The following is a 19,406-nucleotide window of genomic DNA, read 5'->3' as shown; positions in this document are numbered from 1 at the left end:
ATGGCGGGGGCATGGCGGCGCTGCTGAGGCGGCGCGGGGCGGCGGCGAGGCCCGCTGACAGCGGGGAGCAGCGGGAGCCGCGTCCCCTTCCCAGCCGCGCGGCGGCCGCCCTCGGGTGCGGGCGGCGCTGAGGGCGAGCGGGGGGCGGCCGTGCGCCCGCGCCGCCGCCATGCTGCCCGGCGTGGGGGTGTTCGGCACCGGGCTGACGGCGCGGGTGATCGTGCCGCTGCTGCAGGCGGAGGGCTTCGCGGTGAAGGCGCTGTGGGGCCGCACGGCCGAGGAGGCGGAGGAGCTGGCCAAGGAGATGAGCGTGCCCTTCCACACCAGCCGCATCGACGAGGTGCTGCTGCACCAGGACGTTGACCTGGTGTGCGTCAACCTGCCGCCGCCGCTCACCCGTCAGGTCGCCGTGAAGACGCTGGGTGAGTGCGGGGCCCCGCGGCCGCGGTGCTGCGGGCGGTGCCCGGGGGAGCGCCCGGCTCGGGGCAGGGCGGGCGGGCGGAGGATCGCGGGGGACCCGAGGTGACGCTGCGCCTCGTCCCTCTCCGAGCGTCTGTAGCCGCTCCCCGTCGCGTGCTGGGCTTGCGAATGATGCTGGGAAGCGGTGTGGCTGAGCCCGTAGCTCGCTGATGCAATCTGCTAGCAACGGAGCGAAAGAATTGAAACAAAAAGGTGTTCGCTGGGAGAACAGCCGTGCCCGGTTCTCTTTCAGCCTCCTCTTCAGTTTGCTTTCCTCCGGCTACTCCGGTGCCGCGTGTTTGCCTGCTGTAGAGGTAGTAACACCTACTAACCGGCCCCTGTCTCCCTGTTGTTTCGGAGAGTAATGTCTGCCGCTCGATTTTAATTTGAATTTCGTGGAAATGGAAGTTGTGGTGTGTCGAAGCAGGTGGCAGCGAGGGATGGGAGCTGTGCTTCCCGAGCAGCCGCTCTCCCTTCACTTCCTCCCCACTCTGTGCCTGCTCGCCCCGGTGCTGCCTTCTGCCTGCCGCTGGGCTTGGCGTTTATCAAGTGGGACTTCAGGGTCCTCTGACCAGCGTGAACAGTTCCTTCTTATGATAAGGAAAGGATGTGGGTCTTTTTTAAAAAAAACAATACCACATCCTTCTTTCTTTGGTATGTTTGTTTTCCTCCTGGGGCTTCGTGCACGAAGCACTGTGTGGCGGCCAGTGGTAGGACATGGGCAGCTGTACCAGAGGTTCTATTCATAGAACCTCGTCTTCAAGAGGGCTGAAAGTGATGTCCTGCATTGCAGGAGATTGAAGAAAGCCAGTGTTGTTCATTGATACACCCTGATCTGGTTTCCATGTGGGGAGAGGCATATGTGTCCTGGAAAGCTGTGGGCTCCATTTTTTTTTTCCTAACCTATATTTTGCTTTTTGAAGTCCCTTGTTGCTAGAAGCGCTGTTTTCAGGCAAAGAGGTTTTGCTATCAAAAAGCAAGAGCCTGGGGCAGCAGCCAGTGGGTTTCCATCGTGTGCCTGTGTTTGTACTGTGAGTTCTCAGTGCCTTCAGCCCACTGCCTTCTTCCTGGTGTGGGCACTGGAGGTGGTGTGGGGCCAGGCAGGTGTCCTCACAGCTGTGTGCTCAAACAGTGCCACAGGAAGCGTGTGGTTGTGTTGTTGTTGCTAGTGCTGTGACATACAGGCACGTATTGCTGCTTTATGCTTATTCTGGGCATGGTGGCCCAGCCCTTCAACCACTACTACAATGCAAAAGTGTGAATTCAGCCTTGGTTCAGGAAGTCCCCCAAACTGTAGCTTCCTGGAAGCAGGGAGGGAGAAAATAGCAAGCTTAAAAGCTCTATTTCCCTCCTGATAACTTTTCCACTGGTGTCTTCTGCTTATCTCTGTTACAAACAGAGCCAGATCCAGTTCAGGGGCCTGTTCTGCAGTTCTCAGCTGACTTGCTGCTTGGTAATCAGGAAGGATCTGCACTTAAATATTTGGGTGAGCCTAGAAACCGGTCTGAGTGTTGAGTAAGGATGTTTTCCCTTCTCACTGAGCAGAAATGTTCAGCATGTCTGCTAGCATCGTTCTGCTTTCACCCTGCCTGTGTGCACCAGCAATGCAGTTGTGTCTCAGACCTGGCCAGGAAAGGGGATGGGTTCACATGCAGACACACAGTGTGTCACCAGAACCCTTGTGTTTAGCATCAGAAGAGATCCTGGTACAGAGCAAGCCTCCACCTCATTAGAAATTGTCAGCGTAATCCCCCTACCATATTTAACTGAGTCAATTAAATATGACTTTCTTCAGATGCTCACTGGAATTTGCACCATGTGACTGAGTAGCTGCTGCATCACTTGAAGTGATTGCTGCAGGTGGAGCTGAGAAGCCCTTGATGGCATTTCATGTCTGTTTTAGGGAAAGCTGCAGCCATTTCTGTGCTTCTGTTGCTTTGGTACTTGAGTCAAGTCAGTTTAACTGAAAAGAATTTATTGTGAAGGTTCTTGTGAACGCTTATGCTTTGCACTGGCACTAAATGCCAGATGTTATTCAAGCATGTTTCTGGAGATGGTAACCTACTGCCTGTTTTTGCTTCCTCTCATGTTCAGCCATGGACAGAAGCACTAAGCTACATGCTAAGTGTCTGCTGCATACTTGCAGCCGTGTCTGCACAGCATTATTTTTGAAATGTTTATGTTGCAGTAGTACCTGGTAGGAGTCTGTTCTGCCTGGGGACTGTGCAGGCAGAGTACAACTTTCCCAGCCCTGTGCAGCTCGTTCCTCTTAAGAGCACTTAAATTTGTTTGCTGACCAGTGCTTCTGTACTTGATCATGGTCATGAGGGAACATCTTCATGAATAAAGAGGCATAAATTGTGCTGCTGGGCTCCTGCAGACAGGTGGTACAGGCCTGTCGTTTGGAAGGTGTTTGTGGGAGCCTGGAGGTGATGAAATGCTGGCAGAGTATTGCTGGGCCTACCCCTGAGATCAAAGAAACATCACCTGTGCTGGAGTAATTCACAGATCTGATGTAATCTGTAATTCACGTACACATTCCTTTGCACTCACTCATACAAATTATTAAGAGGTTACCGGGTTCTAGCTGTGGAACAGCTTCTGTGATGCACGTTTTATGATGTGCTAAGACCCTCTATTAAGGTAAGATACTATCACAATTATGAATATCAATGTAATATTTATCCCGCAATATTGAATTTAAAACTGCCTGACAAGCAATGACATTGAACAGAGCAAGCACTTGTGCTTGGAAGGCAAGCGACTTTGCAACGTATTAAAAGTGAATTATGGGCATCTTACTGCAAAAGAAAAAGTCAGATGCAGTGCTGCCTATCTTCAGTTTGCAGAGCTGGGAAGGAACGGCACTGTTGCTCTTTTCTCCCATGATAGACATGAGAAAGTGAGTCCAAAGAGTGTGCTGGCAGGCAGCTGCAAGCCTTCATCTTGGTAGAGTGATGGCTGTGTCTATTTTAGAAGAAGCAGAACATAGTACACAGCTTTCCCATTGCCTTTTTTTCAGTACTGCAGACCTTTAATTCCAGTCTGGTTCCTGTGAAACTCCTGGGACTGAGTGCACAAGACGGTTAAGGTAGAAATGACTGTTCAGGTACTATTGTAAAAATGAACAAAATAAACAAACAAACAAAAAAAAAACCTTGTTTCCTTCCTGGCTTTTAGATCAAATGCACTTTCCCACTTTTTCCTGGTGAAAGTAAATGCCAGTTCAGGTTCTGTGGTGGTAACGTGATTTAGATGCCCAGTATGGGCACTGGGGGTGCTGGGGCACTGAATTCTCATTGCAGTGACACACCCAGGTTTGCTGAGGCTGAGGAGCAGCTAGCAGGGGTCAAAATCCTAGTGCTGCACCAGGTGAGGCTGTATCAGAGGTTACTTTACCTATGGTTGCCTTGGCTAAAAAAAAATGCCTGCCCAAGCCCTCAGTCACTGCACTTAGAACAGCAGCGTGGGGTACCAGGGCATGGGCACCCTCCTTTCTAAGACTAGAGAAGTTCTGAGAAAAGGTGTGTTTCTAGCTCTAGCTGTGTATAGAGTATTGTGGTTATTTAACTTCAGGAGTAAATTACAGCATCCCTGACAGACTGAGCCCTATAAGGCAGAGGATAGATATTTTGTCATTGTTTTTCTTGACCCTGTGCCTTTGTTCTTAATTGTAGTGGCCACTGTTCCATGTGCTGCAGTGCTGGGTTGACTGGTCCTTGCTCACACCCTTACTGCAATGACTTTCTTCCACGTTACTGGGTTTGGGACTTGTCCTTTACCTATACAACCTGTCAGCATAAAGGACTGTCAGAGTGAGCTCGGCAACTCTTCAGCAGGTGAAGGAATTGGGTCCTGCTCCTGGAGTTTCCAGCTTTGGGGAGGTGTTTCATTAAAGGAGTTTACAAAGAATGCATAGATAAATGCAGAGAAAGGAGAATCTCCTGGACAAATAAAAGAACAGTTTTCAGGCTTCCCAGTGTTGCTTCTACTCTCCTCTAAAGACCTCTTAATGCTCAAGTCTGACACCACATAACAGAGATTTGCCATGTGACTCCAGAGGTGGGTAGCTGAGCCTGAACGCACTGAACTGTCTGCTTATTTGAGACCTAAATCATGCTGAGGCATACTGCAGCTTATTGCCCTCTTCTCTGTATATACAATAGATTTTTGTCCATTTAGCAGTAGTGATAGCAAAGCACCAAGGAGTAAAATGGAGTTAAATTCCAGGCAGCCAGGGCTGGTGTTTTCCACAAGCTGCTGCAGTGCAACAACACCCTTCACTGTTAATATCAGCTTGCCACAGCGTTATCCGGAGTTGCTAAGAATTGTACTGATTTCCTCAAACCACCAAAGCAGAAGCTTTTACCCTGCTGTGTATTTTTTGTTACTTGTTTAATAACCCTGCAGCTTACGTGAGTGAGCTGTCAAAGTCAGAGACCTAATTTACAAGGTCAGCATGCATGCATGCAACAAAACCGCAGTCCTCACAGAAAAATGATCTCTGGTCATAAGACTTGATTTAAACAAATTTATTTAAATAGCTATGTAAGGAACAATCCCTCATTATGTTCCCTAAATTGATTTAAGGCCTGGTCTGCACATAGATTTTGTAGTGGTATAATTATGACTGCTAGGGTTACGATTTCTTGAATGTAATAAAAGTTCCATGGCCATTAGAAGTCCAGCTAGTGTGTGTGCCATTCTTCACCCTTAATAATTTCTTTCTCCTGTGGAGGTGCAAACGGCCACTTGCATGTACATGCAGAGCATTTAGCTGGTATGAATTTGTCTTTACTACAAGTGTGGTCCAGCTCTGACTGTACTGGTACATTATAGAGCCAGTTCTATTTAGCATCATTTGCAAATGATACTGAATCAAGGAGATGACACTGACTCCTTCAAGGATAGAGAGGCTTTGCATAGAGATCTTGGCCATCTAGGGATGACTGGGCAGTCATTGACCACGTGCAGTGGGGGATGAGAGGCTGGAATGAAGCCTTGCAGAAAGGGATCAAGGGGTTCTGGTAGGTGACAAGGGTGCATCAGGCCCAGCACTGCCGCTGGGTGAGGGGGGGGGCTGTCCCCTCTGTTCTGTGCTGTGTGGCTGTACCTCCAGCACTGGGGGCAGGTCTGGAACCACGATATAAGAGGCAGGAGTTGGGCTGGAAGGTCCGTATGGGTCCCTTTCAGCTTGGGCTGTTCAGTGACACTGAATAGCTGTACTCTCTGCGAAGGCTGGTGATGCATCAGTTCAGGTGATTTATTTTTGCAGCTGCTGGGAGGAATGCAGTTTGGCTTTCAGGTCAGTATGAGCTTGAAGGCCTTTGAGCAAAAGCCCCAAAGGGTTTAAAGATTTTTTCTGTATTTGTTCAGAAGGTGGCTACTCTAAAAATGGGGTGAAGAGCAGGGGAGACTGAGCCTCACTGCATAGTAGAACTGGCACCGATTGCCCTCGTTACTCCAGCATTGCACAGAATCAACCTTCCTTGTTATTGTACGCATAACAAAGCTTAAAAAGTTGCCCTCTAACCTTGAGTGCTATAGGTGTCTCCTGTAGCTGCAGTGGAATGGCATCCAAGGTGGTGTAAGTACAGATTTTAGTAATGTGCAAGTCAGCAGTCTGACTCACACATTAACAGGAGTCTTATGGTGTTGCTGAGGATGGGATCACATTGGGTATATCCCCTCTTTTGTGAAGAGATCATAGCAGCCTTCATTTCAGCCCAGCCGGGGCTACTGATGGAAGTTATTCATGAGGCGTAACTCCTAGGTCTCAGTGTGGTGATGAACACAGAAAATGAGAACATGGTGAGAGAAACTGGCAGATGAGGTACATAAGTGGGTCTGATGATCGTCAGTGATATAAGATAAAGATTTAACACAGGGTTCAAGATAATTTTGGTCATTTGCATCTGTGTCTGATTTTAACTTCAGGGTATAAAGTGATGCCTTCAATTCCATTGCAACAGCAGTTACAGCTTTAGTGAAGCAGATGGGGGTGGAAGAAAAGGTAACAGCTTTGTTTTGCATTCTGATGTTTCCATGGCTTTTATCAGCAATAAAGACCCTTGTTTTGGCACTTCCTTGCAGTGAATGTTTGGCAGCTCTAGCTCTTCCATCTGGTCGTTATTTGCCAGGAAATGCCCAGAAGAGAGGTCATGGTTGAATTAAATATTGTCTCTAGGGTACTGGGCTTTACATAACTAATGAGAGGCCTTAATATAGAGAGCTTTTCAAAATCCAAAGAGTCAAGCAAGGACAGAACCATAAAATAGTAGTTATCCTTACTGCTGAATTGATGTTGCTTAAAAATGTGAAACGACTAAATTGAGCACTCACAGTTCTTTCTCTAGGTATTTATTCATGTGCATTATGCACTTACATTTGCACGTATAAATATACACATATATGTACATTTATGTGCCTAAAAGTTGAGTAGTGTTCAGATGAAAAATATTTAAATTAAAAAATTCCTGGAAGTTCCTCCCCTTCCTTTACTTCCTCCATCCATAAAAGACAATGCAGTTGCTACTGGTTTATGTGAGAGTAGGAAAGGGGTGAGATAATTGCTTAGAGAACATCTGGAAAGTGCTTTGCTGTCCATAATGCTAGTCAAGCTCACGTACATTAAAATAAATGTTAGAAATGTATCTCTGAAAGAGGCATTTAATAGCTCGGATTTTGATGTTGCTTACTCCACTGTGAATGCCAGTAAAGCTCTGCTGAATCAGAGGAAATAGTTGATGTTACTGAGAATCTGTGGTGGCCTGGAGGAAAATCAGCCACACAGCAGGGAGAGCAGGTTGGCCTTGCAAAAATGTGTCCTCCAAACAAAGATGCGTTTGTGTCCATGCAGGAACTGATTGAGAAGAGTCTTGGGACACCGTTGTGCAAATCTTCACTGACTTTGGTTGTCTTCTTGAAGAGAAAGTCCCTGATTGCTTACAGGGAATATTTGTTGGGTGTAATAATTCATGTAAGTAGGAATTGGCATGCAAACTGCACTTGCACTGGTTCAGCAACAACAACAAAAAAAAAAAACAGTTAAATGAAACTAAGCTACATCTGTGTGATTCCACAACTTGGTATGGTTGTGCTTGTGGAACATGTTATGGTGGCATGACTGTAGGAGTGAAAGTGTTTGGAGCAGAGGTGAATAGAAACATGAGCCCCAGCCTGTGAAAGTCGATTGGCCAATGAGTGTAATGGTACTTGCTGAGTTCTTTTGTGACTTGTTAATTTCTTTGAGGGAACTTGTTGGGAAAAATGCTTTATGATTAGAGAAGATGAGGTGCTTTGATAAAGACTCATTTCTAAGGCAGAGCAGTAACTGTAGTCCCTGAAATTAGCTTGTGAATGCAAAATACAGCATTTTCCAAACACATATGAAGGTGACCTGTGCTTCGTATCCTTGACTTGCAGGTAGAACTCATTGCTGATGTTGCTAAAGAATTCTGCTTAAAGATTACTGTGATGAGATGCTCAAATTGTGACGTCCTACTTTGCTAAAATAACCAAAGTGTGTTTGGATGTGGTTTGTGACTGCTAGCATAGTTTCTGAGAGCCAAGTACCTGGAATGTTAATGCTGCTAGTCATTTTTTTTGCTGGACTCCATCATCTAACCTTTAGGAAAAAGCATTCTGATACTTTGTGTGCCTGAACTGAGCAAGGTCTTATGCTTGTGAGTCATCTCTCTGATGAATGCATCTTGTAAGTACTCATCTGTTTGCCCATGTGGTTTGACTTGGTGTAGGTTAGTAGATTTATCTGTCTTTGATCATAATGCCGTTAGCCTTGCGACTCTTCATGTAAATCTGCATTGATACTATGAGTGCTGCTGTCAGAAACTGCAGATCTGCTCACGTAGATCGAGTGATCCCTTCTGAGGGCTGCTTCCCCCAGATATTTCCCACTGTGCAGAGGGAGCAAAGCTGCTTCTGAAGGAAATGCAGGAATTTGGAGGGACTTTCTTCTTCGGGGAATATTCACAGTTGGCAGTGATCAGTGGCAGTGTTGAGCTGTGGAATTGTATTTGGCACTGAATATTCTGGAGGTTGCTGTTGCAAGTAATCACCTCAGTATCCGTCCTGTATTTAACAGATGCTATAAAAAATATTATGAATTCAGTTTTCTGTGAGCAGTGATAGATCAGCAGCTGGGAGGTTTGTGTATTTGTTTTTAATGGGAGTTTCTCCGTGGTATATTGCAGACCGGGAAAACCTTTTCTTCAGCAAACAAGGAGGGTTTGGCTGGGCTGGAGGGAGGAGTTGCTTTTTTTTTTTTTTTTTTTTTTTTTTTAACTTTTGAGTGATCAGCAGTAGCATGAACGTATGCAATGCTGCTTGCAAATACATCAGTTTAAGCCGTTGCTCAAGGTTGTGATGAAGTTCAGATTTGTAGCTGCTGTTGAGTAGAGTTTAAGTGTACAAAGATATTTATCTTTGTTGATGACCTGGATGAGAGCACTGAGTGCACATTCGGTGAATTTGCAGATGACACCAGGTTGGCAGGAAGGGTCAATCTCTGTGGGGATTAGGGTGGCCCTGCAGGGGGATCTGGACTGGCTGGTTGGCTGGGCTGAGGCCAGTGGGATGAAGTTCAACAGGACCAAGTACTGGGTCCTGCAATTTGACCTTAACAACCCCAGGCATCACTATGGGCTTGGGGGAGAGTGGCTGGGAGATTGTGTGGTACCTAGGATTGGAATGGACCTAGGATTGTCGATGCTCCGGTCGCCAAGAAGGCCAGTGGTGTCCTGGCTTGAAATTGTGTTGCCAGCAGGAGCAGAGAAGTGATCATCCCCCTGTATTCAGCCCTGCACCTCGAGTACTGTCTTCAGTTTTGGGCCCCTCACTATAGGAAAGACACAGACCCTCGAGCATGTCTGCAGAAGGCAATGAAACTGTGAGGGGTCTGGAGCACAAGTCTTATGGGGAGTGGCTGAGGGAGCTGGGATAGTTCACTCTGGAGAGAAGTAGGCCTGAAGAGTTACCTTACTGCTCTCTACAACTACCTGAAGGGTATTTTTCAGTCCTGTTCTGTCTTTTAAGACTGTTTGCTCATGGCCTTCTCATTCGGGCAGAATAACCTGAGGATGCTGGGTGAAAATCAGCATAGTGCTGGTGGCTGCTGCAGTCTCTCTCCGTGTTCTGTAACTGTACTTAAAAGGAGTTTGCACCAAATAGAATTGAGCTGCCAACAACCACATGCAAGACCTTTCCTTCTGTCTGCATCTGCTTTTCCCCAGGTTAGTAGGGAGGCAGAGCTGTTAAAAACATTCCCATCACTTGGTGCTCAAAGGGAAACTGGGACGATCCATCAAATCTACCTTTTGGCGAGGCATTAAAACTTCTCCTGAAGCATCTGAAATACACTGCAACAAGTGCAGTATTGAGTGACCTTGTGAGCTCTGCAGTAATGGGTGGGGGAAGGAAGGGAGAGGATTTTGAGGTTTTTGCTTACTTACTGCTTATTCTCATATATTCTTTTGTTGAAAAGGATGAATAAAAGTTAGCTGTTCGGGAAGTGACTAAGATGTGAGGTTAATTTGATAGCGTAGAAGAATAAGAAACTGTTGTTTGGCTACCAAGAATGTATTTTATCAAGGCAGGACATGGCTTTCACTCTATATTCAAGACAATTGCATATTTTCAGAATTCACACACACTGATAAAGTTTCCTGCTTGACATTATTGGGTGCTTGCACCTCTACCAATGCCACCAAGGTAATAATGACCAATACTTTCAATATTTAAAACTTTCTTCCTGATCTTGTGATGCTAGCCTAAGTTATGCATGGGCTGGGTGGTGCATAAAGCTGGCAACTGCGTGGTGGAATTGGTCACATCATGTCAGTTATTGTCTTATGGTTCTAATGAGAGTGACTATACATGTATATTCTTACATGTATCAAAATCTCTACTTAGAACACACTTTGGATAGCTGTGTGCTGGAGTATGAGGCTTGTGAAATGACTGCAACTATATAGAACAGAAAATGAGACTAAGACAAACTCTTTTGCACCTCAAATTGGAAAACCATACTGTGAGCCTGAGTTTTGATATAGCTGTGCTGTTCCAGTCTCTAAACCTGTAATTACAAGAGTATGAGAGATGGATTGATGTGGGCAGTGGTTAGGATATTAATTAAAATACCGTGGCTCATGTGAGTAACAATAGCTGAGATTTACCTCTAGATTTCCTTAAAGAATTTAATCTTTGGTGTTCATACTTCTATCTACCTGCAAGATAATGCAATTCAGGCTTTTCCCCATGAATATATGGATGCAGTTTATTCTTCCCGTGTTTTGAATCGAATTATGAAGATGCAGAGTGAAGAACTTGGAGAGCTGGGGTCAGGAATCTGTGTGCATCTGGTTCCTAATTTCACAGGACCTATAGCCCTTAATGTGGAACTGTGAAGATACTTTTCTTCTGTTCTTTTTTCAGAGCTCTGACAAGAGATTTTACTATGACTGGAAGGTGCCTTGACCCTTAGACAGCTTGTCCTGTGTCTCTTTTGCTGAAAAGCAGGGGGATACATGCAGTTGTCCAATTGGCAGTCAGTATACTAAGTTGTCAGTGCTGAGATGACTATTATTTGGTGAGAGGCAACCAGGAAGACTCTACTGCATCATGCTTTAAAAGTCAATTCCTGAAAGGTCTGGTGGGGCACTGGCACAGGCTGCCCAGGGAAGCTGTGGATGGCCCTGTTCCTGAAAGCATTCAAGGGCAGTATGGATGCAGCCCTGCCCACGGCTGGAGGCTTGAAACTAGGTGGTCTTTAAGGTCCCCTCCAACTTAAGTTGTTCTGTGTTTCTGTTGAACTTAGACTTTGCAGACCTTTCAAATTGGCCCACCTAGAGTTTGGGTAGTACTGAGGACTCTAAAAGAACTTTTGCGTGCTTGAAATAAGAAGGCTTTGAAAGCTTCTCATTTGTTACTGGCAGAAAGTTGTGTCTTTGAAGTTGCTTGCTTTCTAGCTGTGACTGTTTTGTTGCAGACCTCCAAAGAAACTAGTATGCTACCAAACATAGGGTTAGACAGAATGAGAAGCCAAACCCAATCAGTTGCATTGTCCTGGGATTTCTGTGATATTAGAAAAGGACTAGATAAAGTGGTTTTTTTAAACAGATACCTTTTTTGTGTGTAATGTTTGCTTTATGGCTGATACCTTAATTGCCAAGTTTCATGTTGGAGCACGTGGTTAATCTGTAAACGCTGGAATTGGGGTAAGGAGAGTGCCATTCATGATGGAAATGTGTAGTGAAACCTGTGAGTACTGAACTGTTGTAGAGCTTAAGCAGCAGCAAGCTTTTGCCAGAACAGAAAATACAGTATTGTTTTTGCATGGCTGGTTTTCTTATTCAGCATCTGCCATTTGACTTGTTACCTTCATTTGAAAGCAGTACTAAGGGCAGAACATGTCCAGGGCTTTGATCACTGACAGCGCAAGCTGTCCCTACATCCCTGTACAAGGCATAGAAGCCATGCAGGCTCACGTCTTTTCTTTGTCTCCTTTTGCAAGAGCCAGATGCTTGCTGCAGGTTCCTTGAATGTGAAGCAAATGTGGGAGGCTATACCCATCTCTTTGTAAAACCTCACATTGAAAGTGGGTAATATGCTTTGGCATTTCTCATCTTTGAAAATACACACTTACCCAGAGCTAGGAACCATGAGACAACATCTGACTGGAAAAGGAGGATGTGTTTCAGGGGCTGTCCTCGGGGCCTGAGTATGAGGCACCTCCCTGGTTAGAAACAGAAAGAAAGATGACTGTGGAAAGTTGAAATGGAGACCTGTAATGCTGACAAACATGGCCAGAGGAAACCAGCTGAAGAAAGGTCTGTGAGAAGTGAGTGTGCTGAGGGAGTAGGAGAGGTGTAGCGCAGTGCTGCTGCAGCACAACTTGCAGCAAACAGAAGAAGGATGCTGTAGCTGGTGACTGTGTCAGCAGTTCAGAGCACTCCTTTGCTCACTTCCTAGATGGCTGTGGGCTGCGTTCCTGCTTCCTTACCCTCTTGTATTTGCTCATCCTCAAACTGAGCGGAAGTTGCCCCAAAATTGTCTCTAGGAGTGGGTGATGGGATGCAACTGGGAGGAGGTGGCCTCAGCTGGTCCTGGGGCAGGGCTTACGTTGTGCTGGGGAAGGGAGAACCTGAAGGGATGCTGGAGTGGAGGAAGACATAACTGAATTTGATGGGAAAGAATTCAGTGGGAGCTATAGCATCTCCAGAACTGATATACAGTGAATTAATGAACATTCCTTGGAAGTAAAAGTGCTTTAAAAAAGTAGTTAAAGTGGTCTGCATCTTCTAACTTTCTTTCTGCAAACTAGCTAGAGCTTACCTGAGGAAGGTGCTCTACATGTAAGTTCTCTCCCTGTGGAAATGAACTTCATAGATTTGACTGAGAAATAAAGGGACTTGCCTGGCACCACTGGCTCCAATTTGAATTTCCATGTGCAGGGCATGCATGACAAGCAGTGTCCTGCTTTGGCAGAAATCAATTTAGGCACCAAATGTGGCAGCTTACTGAAGATATCTCTGTAGCAGTGACATATGAAAAGTTAGCAGTTCTTAGAAGAGAAAGAGGGCAAAGAGAAGTTGAGCATAGTTACAGGATGTTATTTATTAAGCAGTGGCAGTGAATATCTGCTTCAGCATCACTAAGCCACCAGATGTTTAATAAGAACCTTGCTGAATAACTTCAGATTTTGCCAAAGCCAGTGAGATCTGTTTGGCTTGATGTGACGTGGAGATGCATCAGAAGTTGCCCAGACTCAAGTCCTTTCAATTATGTAAGCTGTCTGCTTCTTGCCTCAGTTGCTGAAGTGCACCAGCCAGCGTGGCCTAGCTGGTGACAATTCAGCCTATAAGAGAGTGGGTAAACATAGTTTGAAACCTCAGATGTGGATTTTGGGCTCCAGGGCAAATCTTCGCTTCTATTCTCTGGGAAGGGGAGCAGCATTGAGCAGAGCTCTGTTGAGACTTGGTCACACTTGCTGCCCTCAGCTCTGTGTCATAGCCCTGCCATCTGCCTCATTCAGCTGTCACCCAGCTCCTGTGAGGCACTGCAGGGCTCTGTCTGTTAGCCAGACCTGTGTTATGCTGTCTGGTTCTGGCAGTGGTTTGCCTACTGTCTGTTTCAGCTGTGCAGCAGGCATTACTGTAGAATCACAGAATGGTTTGGGTTAGAAGGGACCTTAAAGACCACCCAGTTCCAAGCTCTCTGCTGTGGGCAGGGTTATGGGCCCCATCCAACCAGCACTGAACCTTCCAGTGATGGGGCATCCACAGCTTTTCTGGGCAACCTTTACCATCACCTCATCACCCTCTAGACTGAATATTCTGAACAAATTCTTTGAAATTTAACCTCTTTTAGTTTAAAGCCATTATCCTTGTCCTGTCACTCTGATCCCTGACAGTCCCTCCCCGGGTTTCTTGTAGATCCCCCTAGGTGCTGGAAGGCCTCAGTGAAGTCTCCTTAGAAGCCTCTCTACTCCAGGCTGATCAACCCTGGCTCCCTCAGCTTCCCTTCACAGGAGAGATGCTCCAGCAGCAGTGCACAAACTTACTTGTTGTCGCATTTAATTGGAGTTAAATGCTCCAATGATTTATAAATAAATAGTGCTGCTAAGAGCATCTTCGTGACATCATTTTTGGAGGCCCAAGCTGGAATTTCCTATTCCACACCATAGTTGAGTGTATTTCCAGAGCTTTGGGAGTTCCCTTCAAGTGGTTGGAAGGCAACAAATTTTTTGTAGGAGTTGAGTTGTTAGAATTACCTGTGGCTCAGTTAGGCCCCAGTGCAGAAGGGCAGCAAGCAACGTGGGGCTTTATTTGCTCAGTACTTCTGCTTTGGTCAGACAAGGCTTAAGGTCGTGCCTTAACTACATGCAAAGGGCTTTGTGTCTGGAGGGGAATGAGATGAATGGAAGAAAGGTGTTTAGGTCCTCGTGAATCCTTCCTGAAGCTTTTATGTGCTATTAGTCTCTGGAGAGTGAATGCATGGCAGAACTCTTTTCTTGGGGCAGGCTTTCCACTTTGTGAATTAAAGAGTATAACTTGAACAAAAAAACCAAACACAGCTGTGAGGATGTGGATGATGTTTTACATGAAGAAAAATCAAATCCTGTGATGTTGCTCATGTGAGGTGCCATCACATTGTCCTCAGACACCTACTTTCTCTTAAATTCCCAAGAGGGAAAAATGCGATGATTATTTTAGCTTAATACTTAAACAGTTGCAGAAGACACAAATGGGGAACTGAGAGCAAAACAATTTTATTGATTTATTTTTGGAACAGCCCGGTGGTCCTTGAACTAAAAATTGCTGAGAAGCTTGTCAGTTACAGCTAGTTGAGGGTTGTCCATCTCTCACTCAGTTCTGTGCATGTGCTGCCACATTTCTGAACCCTAGGTTTGAAGTAGAGAGCTAGGGGACCTGTCACTGGCTTGCTTGGCTTGGCCCAAGGGAGCAGCTTAGATTCTTCCTAACATGGCTATTTCTTGAGTTTGCATGACTCTGTATAGTTAAAGTATGTTTTTCTTCTCTTGGTTTCGTCTTATCCAAGTTGTTCTCATGCAAGTTATTTTGGATTAGATAGGATTTACAAGAAAGAGTGCACATTACATTTCAAGATTTGCTTCTACTATTGCATTGACGTAGTGATTCTCTATCCCCTAGGGTCAAACCTCTGGCCTAAGAGCCAGAATTTAAGAAGATTTTTCTGTAGGGTGGAGGAGTATTTTGTGATTTCACCCTCTCCCTCTTGTGCTGGTCCTTCATTATTTCACACTCCACCCATAGAAAATTGAAGAAAAGGCTTGTTTAGTCTTTTCTGTGATCTTCATGTGTAGCCATCTGCTTGGGAGGCATTGATGACATTACGTGCAGTTTGATCTTCTGGTGACTCGTTTTTGAATGCTGGTACATCCCTGTATACTGTTAAGCCATCTTTGAACCTTGCTGTGTCACAGCAGTGTATGCGAAGAATAAATCTGCTGTAGTCGGTCAAGTAACACCAGCATGAAACTGAAGTGGCCAGAAAATCACATCTCCTTTTTTTCTAGCTCGTGTAGTGAAAGCCTCAACTGAGCACAGAGAATTTCAAAATTTGATTTGCCTACTAAAGAGACTGGCCAAGTGTACTGAAAATAATTTCAGAGACCACAAGCTGATTTGAACCGTGTCCCTGGAGCTGCACAGACAAATTATATGTTATGCACGAACTTGGCAAGCACTCACCCTCCTCCATTGGGCTGGGATGTGCAGAATTGTGGTTGCTTGCTTCACCTGGTTGACTGGCCCTCTGGGAAGGGTCTGCTGTTTGTGGAGTGGAGAGAAGAGGCTGCTGATATAATTAGGTTGATTACCTCTTGTTTGCATAGTGATTTCAGAGTACTTTCAGGAAACCCACATGAATTCACTTAAGATTTGTTAGTGCTGTGTTTCGAAGACGGTAGTCAGTGTGACCAAATGTGTTAAAGCACACAAAAGCAATGCAGAAGGGAAAGGTTGCTTAGACACAAGTGTACCTGTGCAGTAACCCCATTTCTCCTAACGCTTCTCATCCTTGTACCTCCTCTGTCTTTGCAGTGAAAAACAAAAATAACTGTCACGTTCATCAGCTGCTTCAGTGTATTTCTGAATCATAACCTTGCAAAAAGCATACCTCACCCAGCAGGAATTCAGCAAATCCATTTAACAGGCTTATGGTGCTGAGTCTGAGGTGTTGCAGCCCAGCTGATTGTAACCTGGCATAGCCTGGTCTTGTTCATATTGGTTGCTGAGGCATTAGTGTAGAAGTTGGTGCAGGAGCTTGGTATTGCGTGCAGTTTCTTCATGAAGCATGTTTTTACAAAGGAGCGAAGTAGATGCAGAAACATGGAGTTGCATAGGTTAGAGTAGCCAAAGAAAAACCAAGCCCCAAAAAATCAACCAAAACTAGTCAGTGGCCACTGCCATTTTTCTCACGCTGTATTTGTCCTTCCTGGAGGCTCAGATTTTGATGACTTCTTTGGTAGTTATCCTTCTCTCTGGTTTTAATCCAGAAACAGTGCTAAAATTGCAATTTCTTCCTTTTCCATGCTCCACTGCTTACTTTACCATCTTAAGCCATGAGATTACTGCTGTTGTACCTTTAATGTACTAGGAACAAAACCCACTGAAAATACTATGATCAGACAGAGCAGATTAACGTCGTCATTTGATTGCATTGTACTAAGCTTTATTTATTACTCTATGTGTAGCAGTAGATATTTTAGCTTGCACAGACGTGCCATGATGTTCTTATTCCCATGACTGCCCTTTCTTTTAACAGTCACAATTCATAACAAAACAAAAACAACAAAAAAAGTTCAGGTAGAAAACTGGCATAATTGTGGCATACTGGAAAAACCAGTCACATTGTATCTTTGGAATTAGCTGCAATGAATTTATCATGGAAACAGCTATTTAGGTTTGGGTTTGTCTCAAACAGTCAGACTCCTGCTGCATCATGCATTTCCAGCCACTTGAGTAGTCAGAACTGTTGAGGTCACCTAGCAATGTCCTGCATAGAGCAGAGTTGCATCTCATTTTAAATGTTTTCTTCCCACTTGGAGATTCTGCTTTTTTTTTTTTTTCCCTCAGAAGGTTGTAGTTCAAGTGAATCTTTCTCTGGAGGACTCTCTGACCTTTGCAGTCAGTCTATCTTCATTCAACTCCATTATTCCAATATAACTTCAATTTCTAACACCTCAGTGAGTTCTCTTCAGTTCTTTATTTTCCCTTCTTCAGGTTCACATCCACCTCTGTTAGAGATTTCTGCACTTGTGTGTCATAGTGTAATTTCAGCAACAACGTCGAAAGACGTTTATTAATGATGTGTATCATCTTTTGAACTGTGTGCAACTGACAGTCATTTGGAATGGTTGGAGAGTCAAACCATTGTGGTGGAAAAGCTTGGAAGTGGATAATCCGTCACACTTGGGTTCCAGTAGGAGTCTTACTCAAATGGTGTGGTAAAAAGCAGAGAAGCTGCCTCCATATGATGCGTGTGGTTGCAGTCCATCTTCTGATATGATATTGGTGACCCATCAGAGGTTTTGAACTGTTTAAAGCCTACATAACGCTGAATATGTAAAGCTGGATGGATTGTGAAAGAAGCACTTGCAAGAAAATTGCCATGTGTTTTCTCAAAACTTCTGGAACTGCAATACTGAGGGGTTGTGTTTTCACTCTTTACAACTTAATTCTTTACCACTGTATGCATTGAACAGGTCGTGATGTGTTTTCACACTACTGTGTGAAGCTGGTCTATGGGATGCTGCTGGAACCCATTAGGCCCATTGATCGCAGCCATATTGAGCAGATATACAGTACCTGTGATTTTTCACCTCTTCAGTGACCAGCTTGGTCTAACAGCTCTTGCCGTTCAACTGGAGGATGTTCTAGTGGTATTTGAGAGCTGATGGAAAGAGGTGGTGAGTAGCTGCTTAAAATTAACATGCGCTCTGTGGAAACCATTTGCAATTCTGTGTCCTGAACTGAAGCTGTAATTTTACAGCATCAAGGCAGAACTCTGTTGTGAGGTCGTCATGGCCTTTCTGGGAGGTGTGCTTAAGTATTTGAGCAAGGTAAGATCTATACAAGGAAACTTGCATATTTTGCAATGTAAGGAAATCTGTGGCTGGGCATGATATTTCAAATATACAGATATTATTGATGAACACTTTGAGGGTGTTAAAGAGAGCTAGATTAAATGGGATTCTGCTAAGTGTTAGCCTAGCCATATTAGGTGCTGGGGACATTTAGTTGGGCTCCCTAAGTTGTACCAATACAATATAAATTGTGTGGACCCTTGGAAATAACTTGGCAGCTGCTTTCCTCTGGAAGGATTGCTGAGGACTGAATGAACAAGGAAATCAAATCTCCTGTACTTTCAGGTATTTGTCCTTTTCTAGACTGGAGTTCTGTGGAAAAAAATCATAGCTGCTGTTCTGTGCAAGAACAACGTGCAGGTCCCTGGGGATGTCAGTCTCATGCTCCCACCAGCCTTAAATTCAAGAACAATAAACTGCAGTTCTTGTATTACAAGACCCAAATGTAATGCATGAAGAACATGTGGCACATTAGATCTGGTTCATACAGAAACATGCATCTAGTTTACAGTCGTTGTAAATATGTCATCTTAATGCCTTTCTGGTACCTATCAGCAGTGCTCTGTCTCTATTTGCATTAGTCAGACTTGACAGCTTCTGAAACTCGACCCTGAATTGTATGACAAGCAGCGATGAACTCTGAACAGGAGTGAATAATGGTCAGTTTTGATTTCAGGAAAATAAATTATTACAATCAGAAGTTGTTTTGGTTTGTGGGTTTTTTTTTTGTTTTTTTTTTGTTTTTAATTCTTCTCTATCTCTCCAGTACCATTGTAAATCTTCATCCTTGTTTAAGGGAGAAACCCCTTTAAAGAATTACGTCTAGTATGTGCACCAGCACCAATCTTTGGATATCCTTCCCTGCAGTGTGTCACATGGCATTCTGTAGATTTGGTGGTTCAAAGTTATTAGCCATCTCATTGTTCCTTGAGATGTTTCTTTGTAGTTCAGTTAATACGCATGAAATCCTCCTTTGGACTGCAGTTTCTGAGTCACTTGCTGATATGTGATAGAGCACAAGGCGCAGATACCTGCTGTTCCACAAGGCTCTGTGTAAGTGGAGTGTTGCGTGTCTACTTCTCATTAACTGAATTGCCCAGATTCTTTGGACAAATTAAGCTGGGCTCAGTGTGAAACTTGTGAGAGTGCATGATTCAGTGTGGCTGGTGCTAGAAAGCACTCTTTTAGTGAGACCACTGATCTTTTAAGTAGCCCATGGAAAGCAGCAGCTTAATTCAGTCATTGCTATTTGGAGGAGAAAAAAAATGAATTCCCAAAGGTACTGCAGGCATTATGAAAA

General features: G+C 44.7%; 1 protein-coding gene across 1 annotated transcript in view; it reads left to right on the top strand.

Moving 5' to 3' along the window:
- The first annotated feature begins 169 nt into the window (after positions 1-169).
- Positions 170-19,406, top strand: part of GFOD1 (glucose-fructose oxidoreductase domain containing 1) — a 67,064-nt gene continuing 47,827 nt past the window's right edge. The window contains exon 1 of the mRNA XM_042838202.1: positions 170-422. Within this exon, the coding sequence (XP_042694136.1) occupies positions 170-422 (253 nt within the window). The remainder of the gene's footprint in view (positions 423-19,406) is intronic.

This window comes from Centrocercus urophasianus, unplaced genomic scaffold (genome assembly GCF_019232065.1).
Source record: "Centrocercus urophasianus isolate 14NV4802_14NV808 unplaced genomic scaffold, USGS_Curo_1.0 seq_11, whole genome shotgun sequence".
Classification (NCBI taxonomy): Eukaryota; Metazoa; Chordata; class Aves; order Galliformes; family Phasianidae; genus Centrocercus; species Centrocercus urophasianus.
Note: the sequence above shows the minus strand (reverse complement) of the source record. Positions and strands in the feature narration are given on the sequence as shown.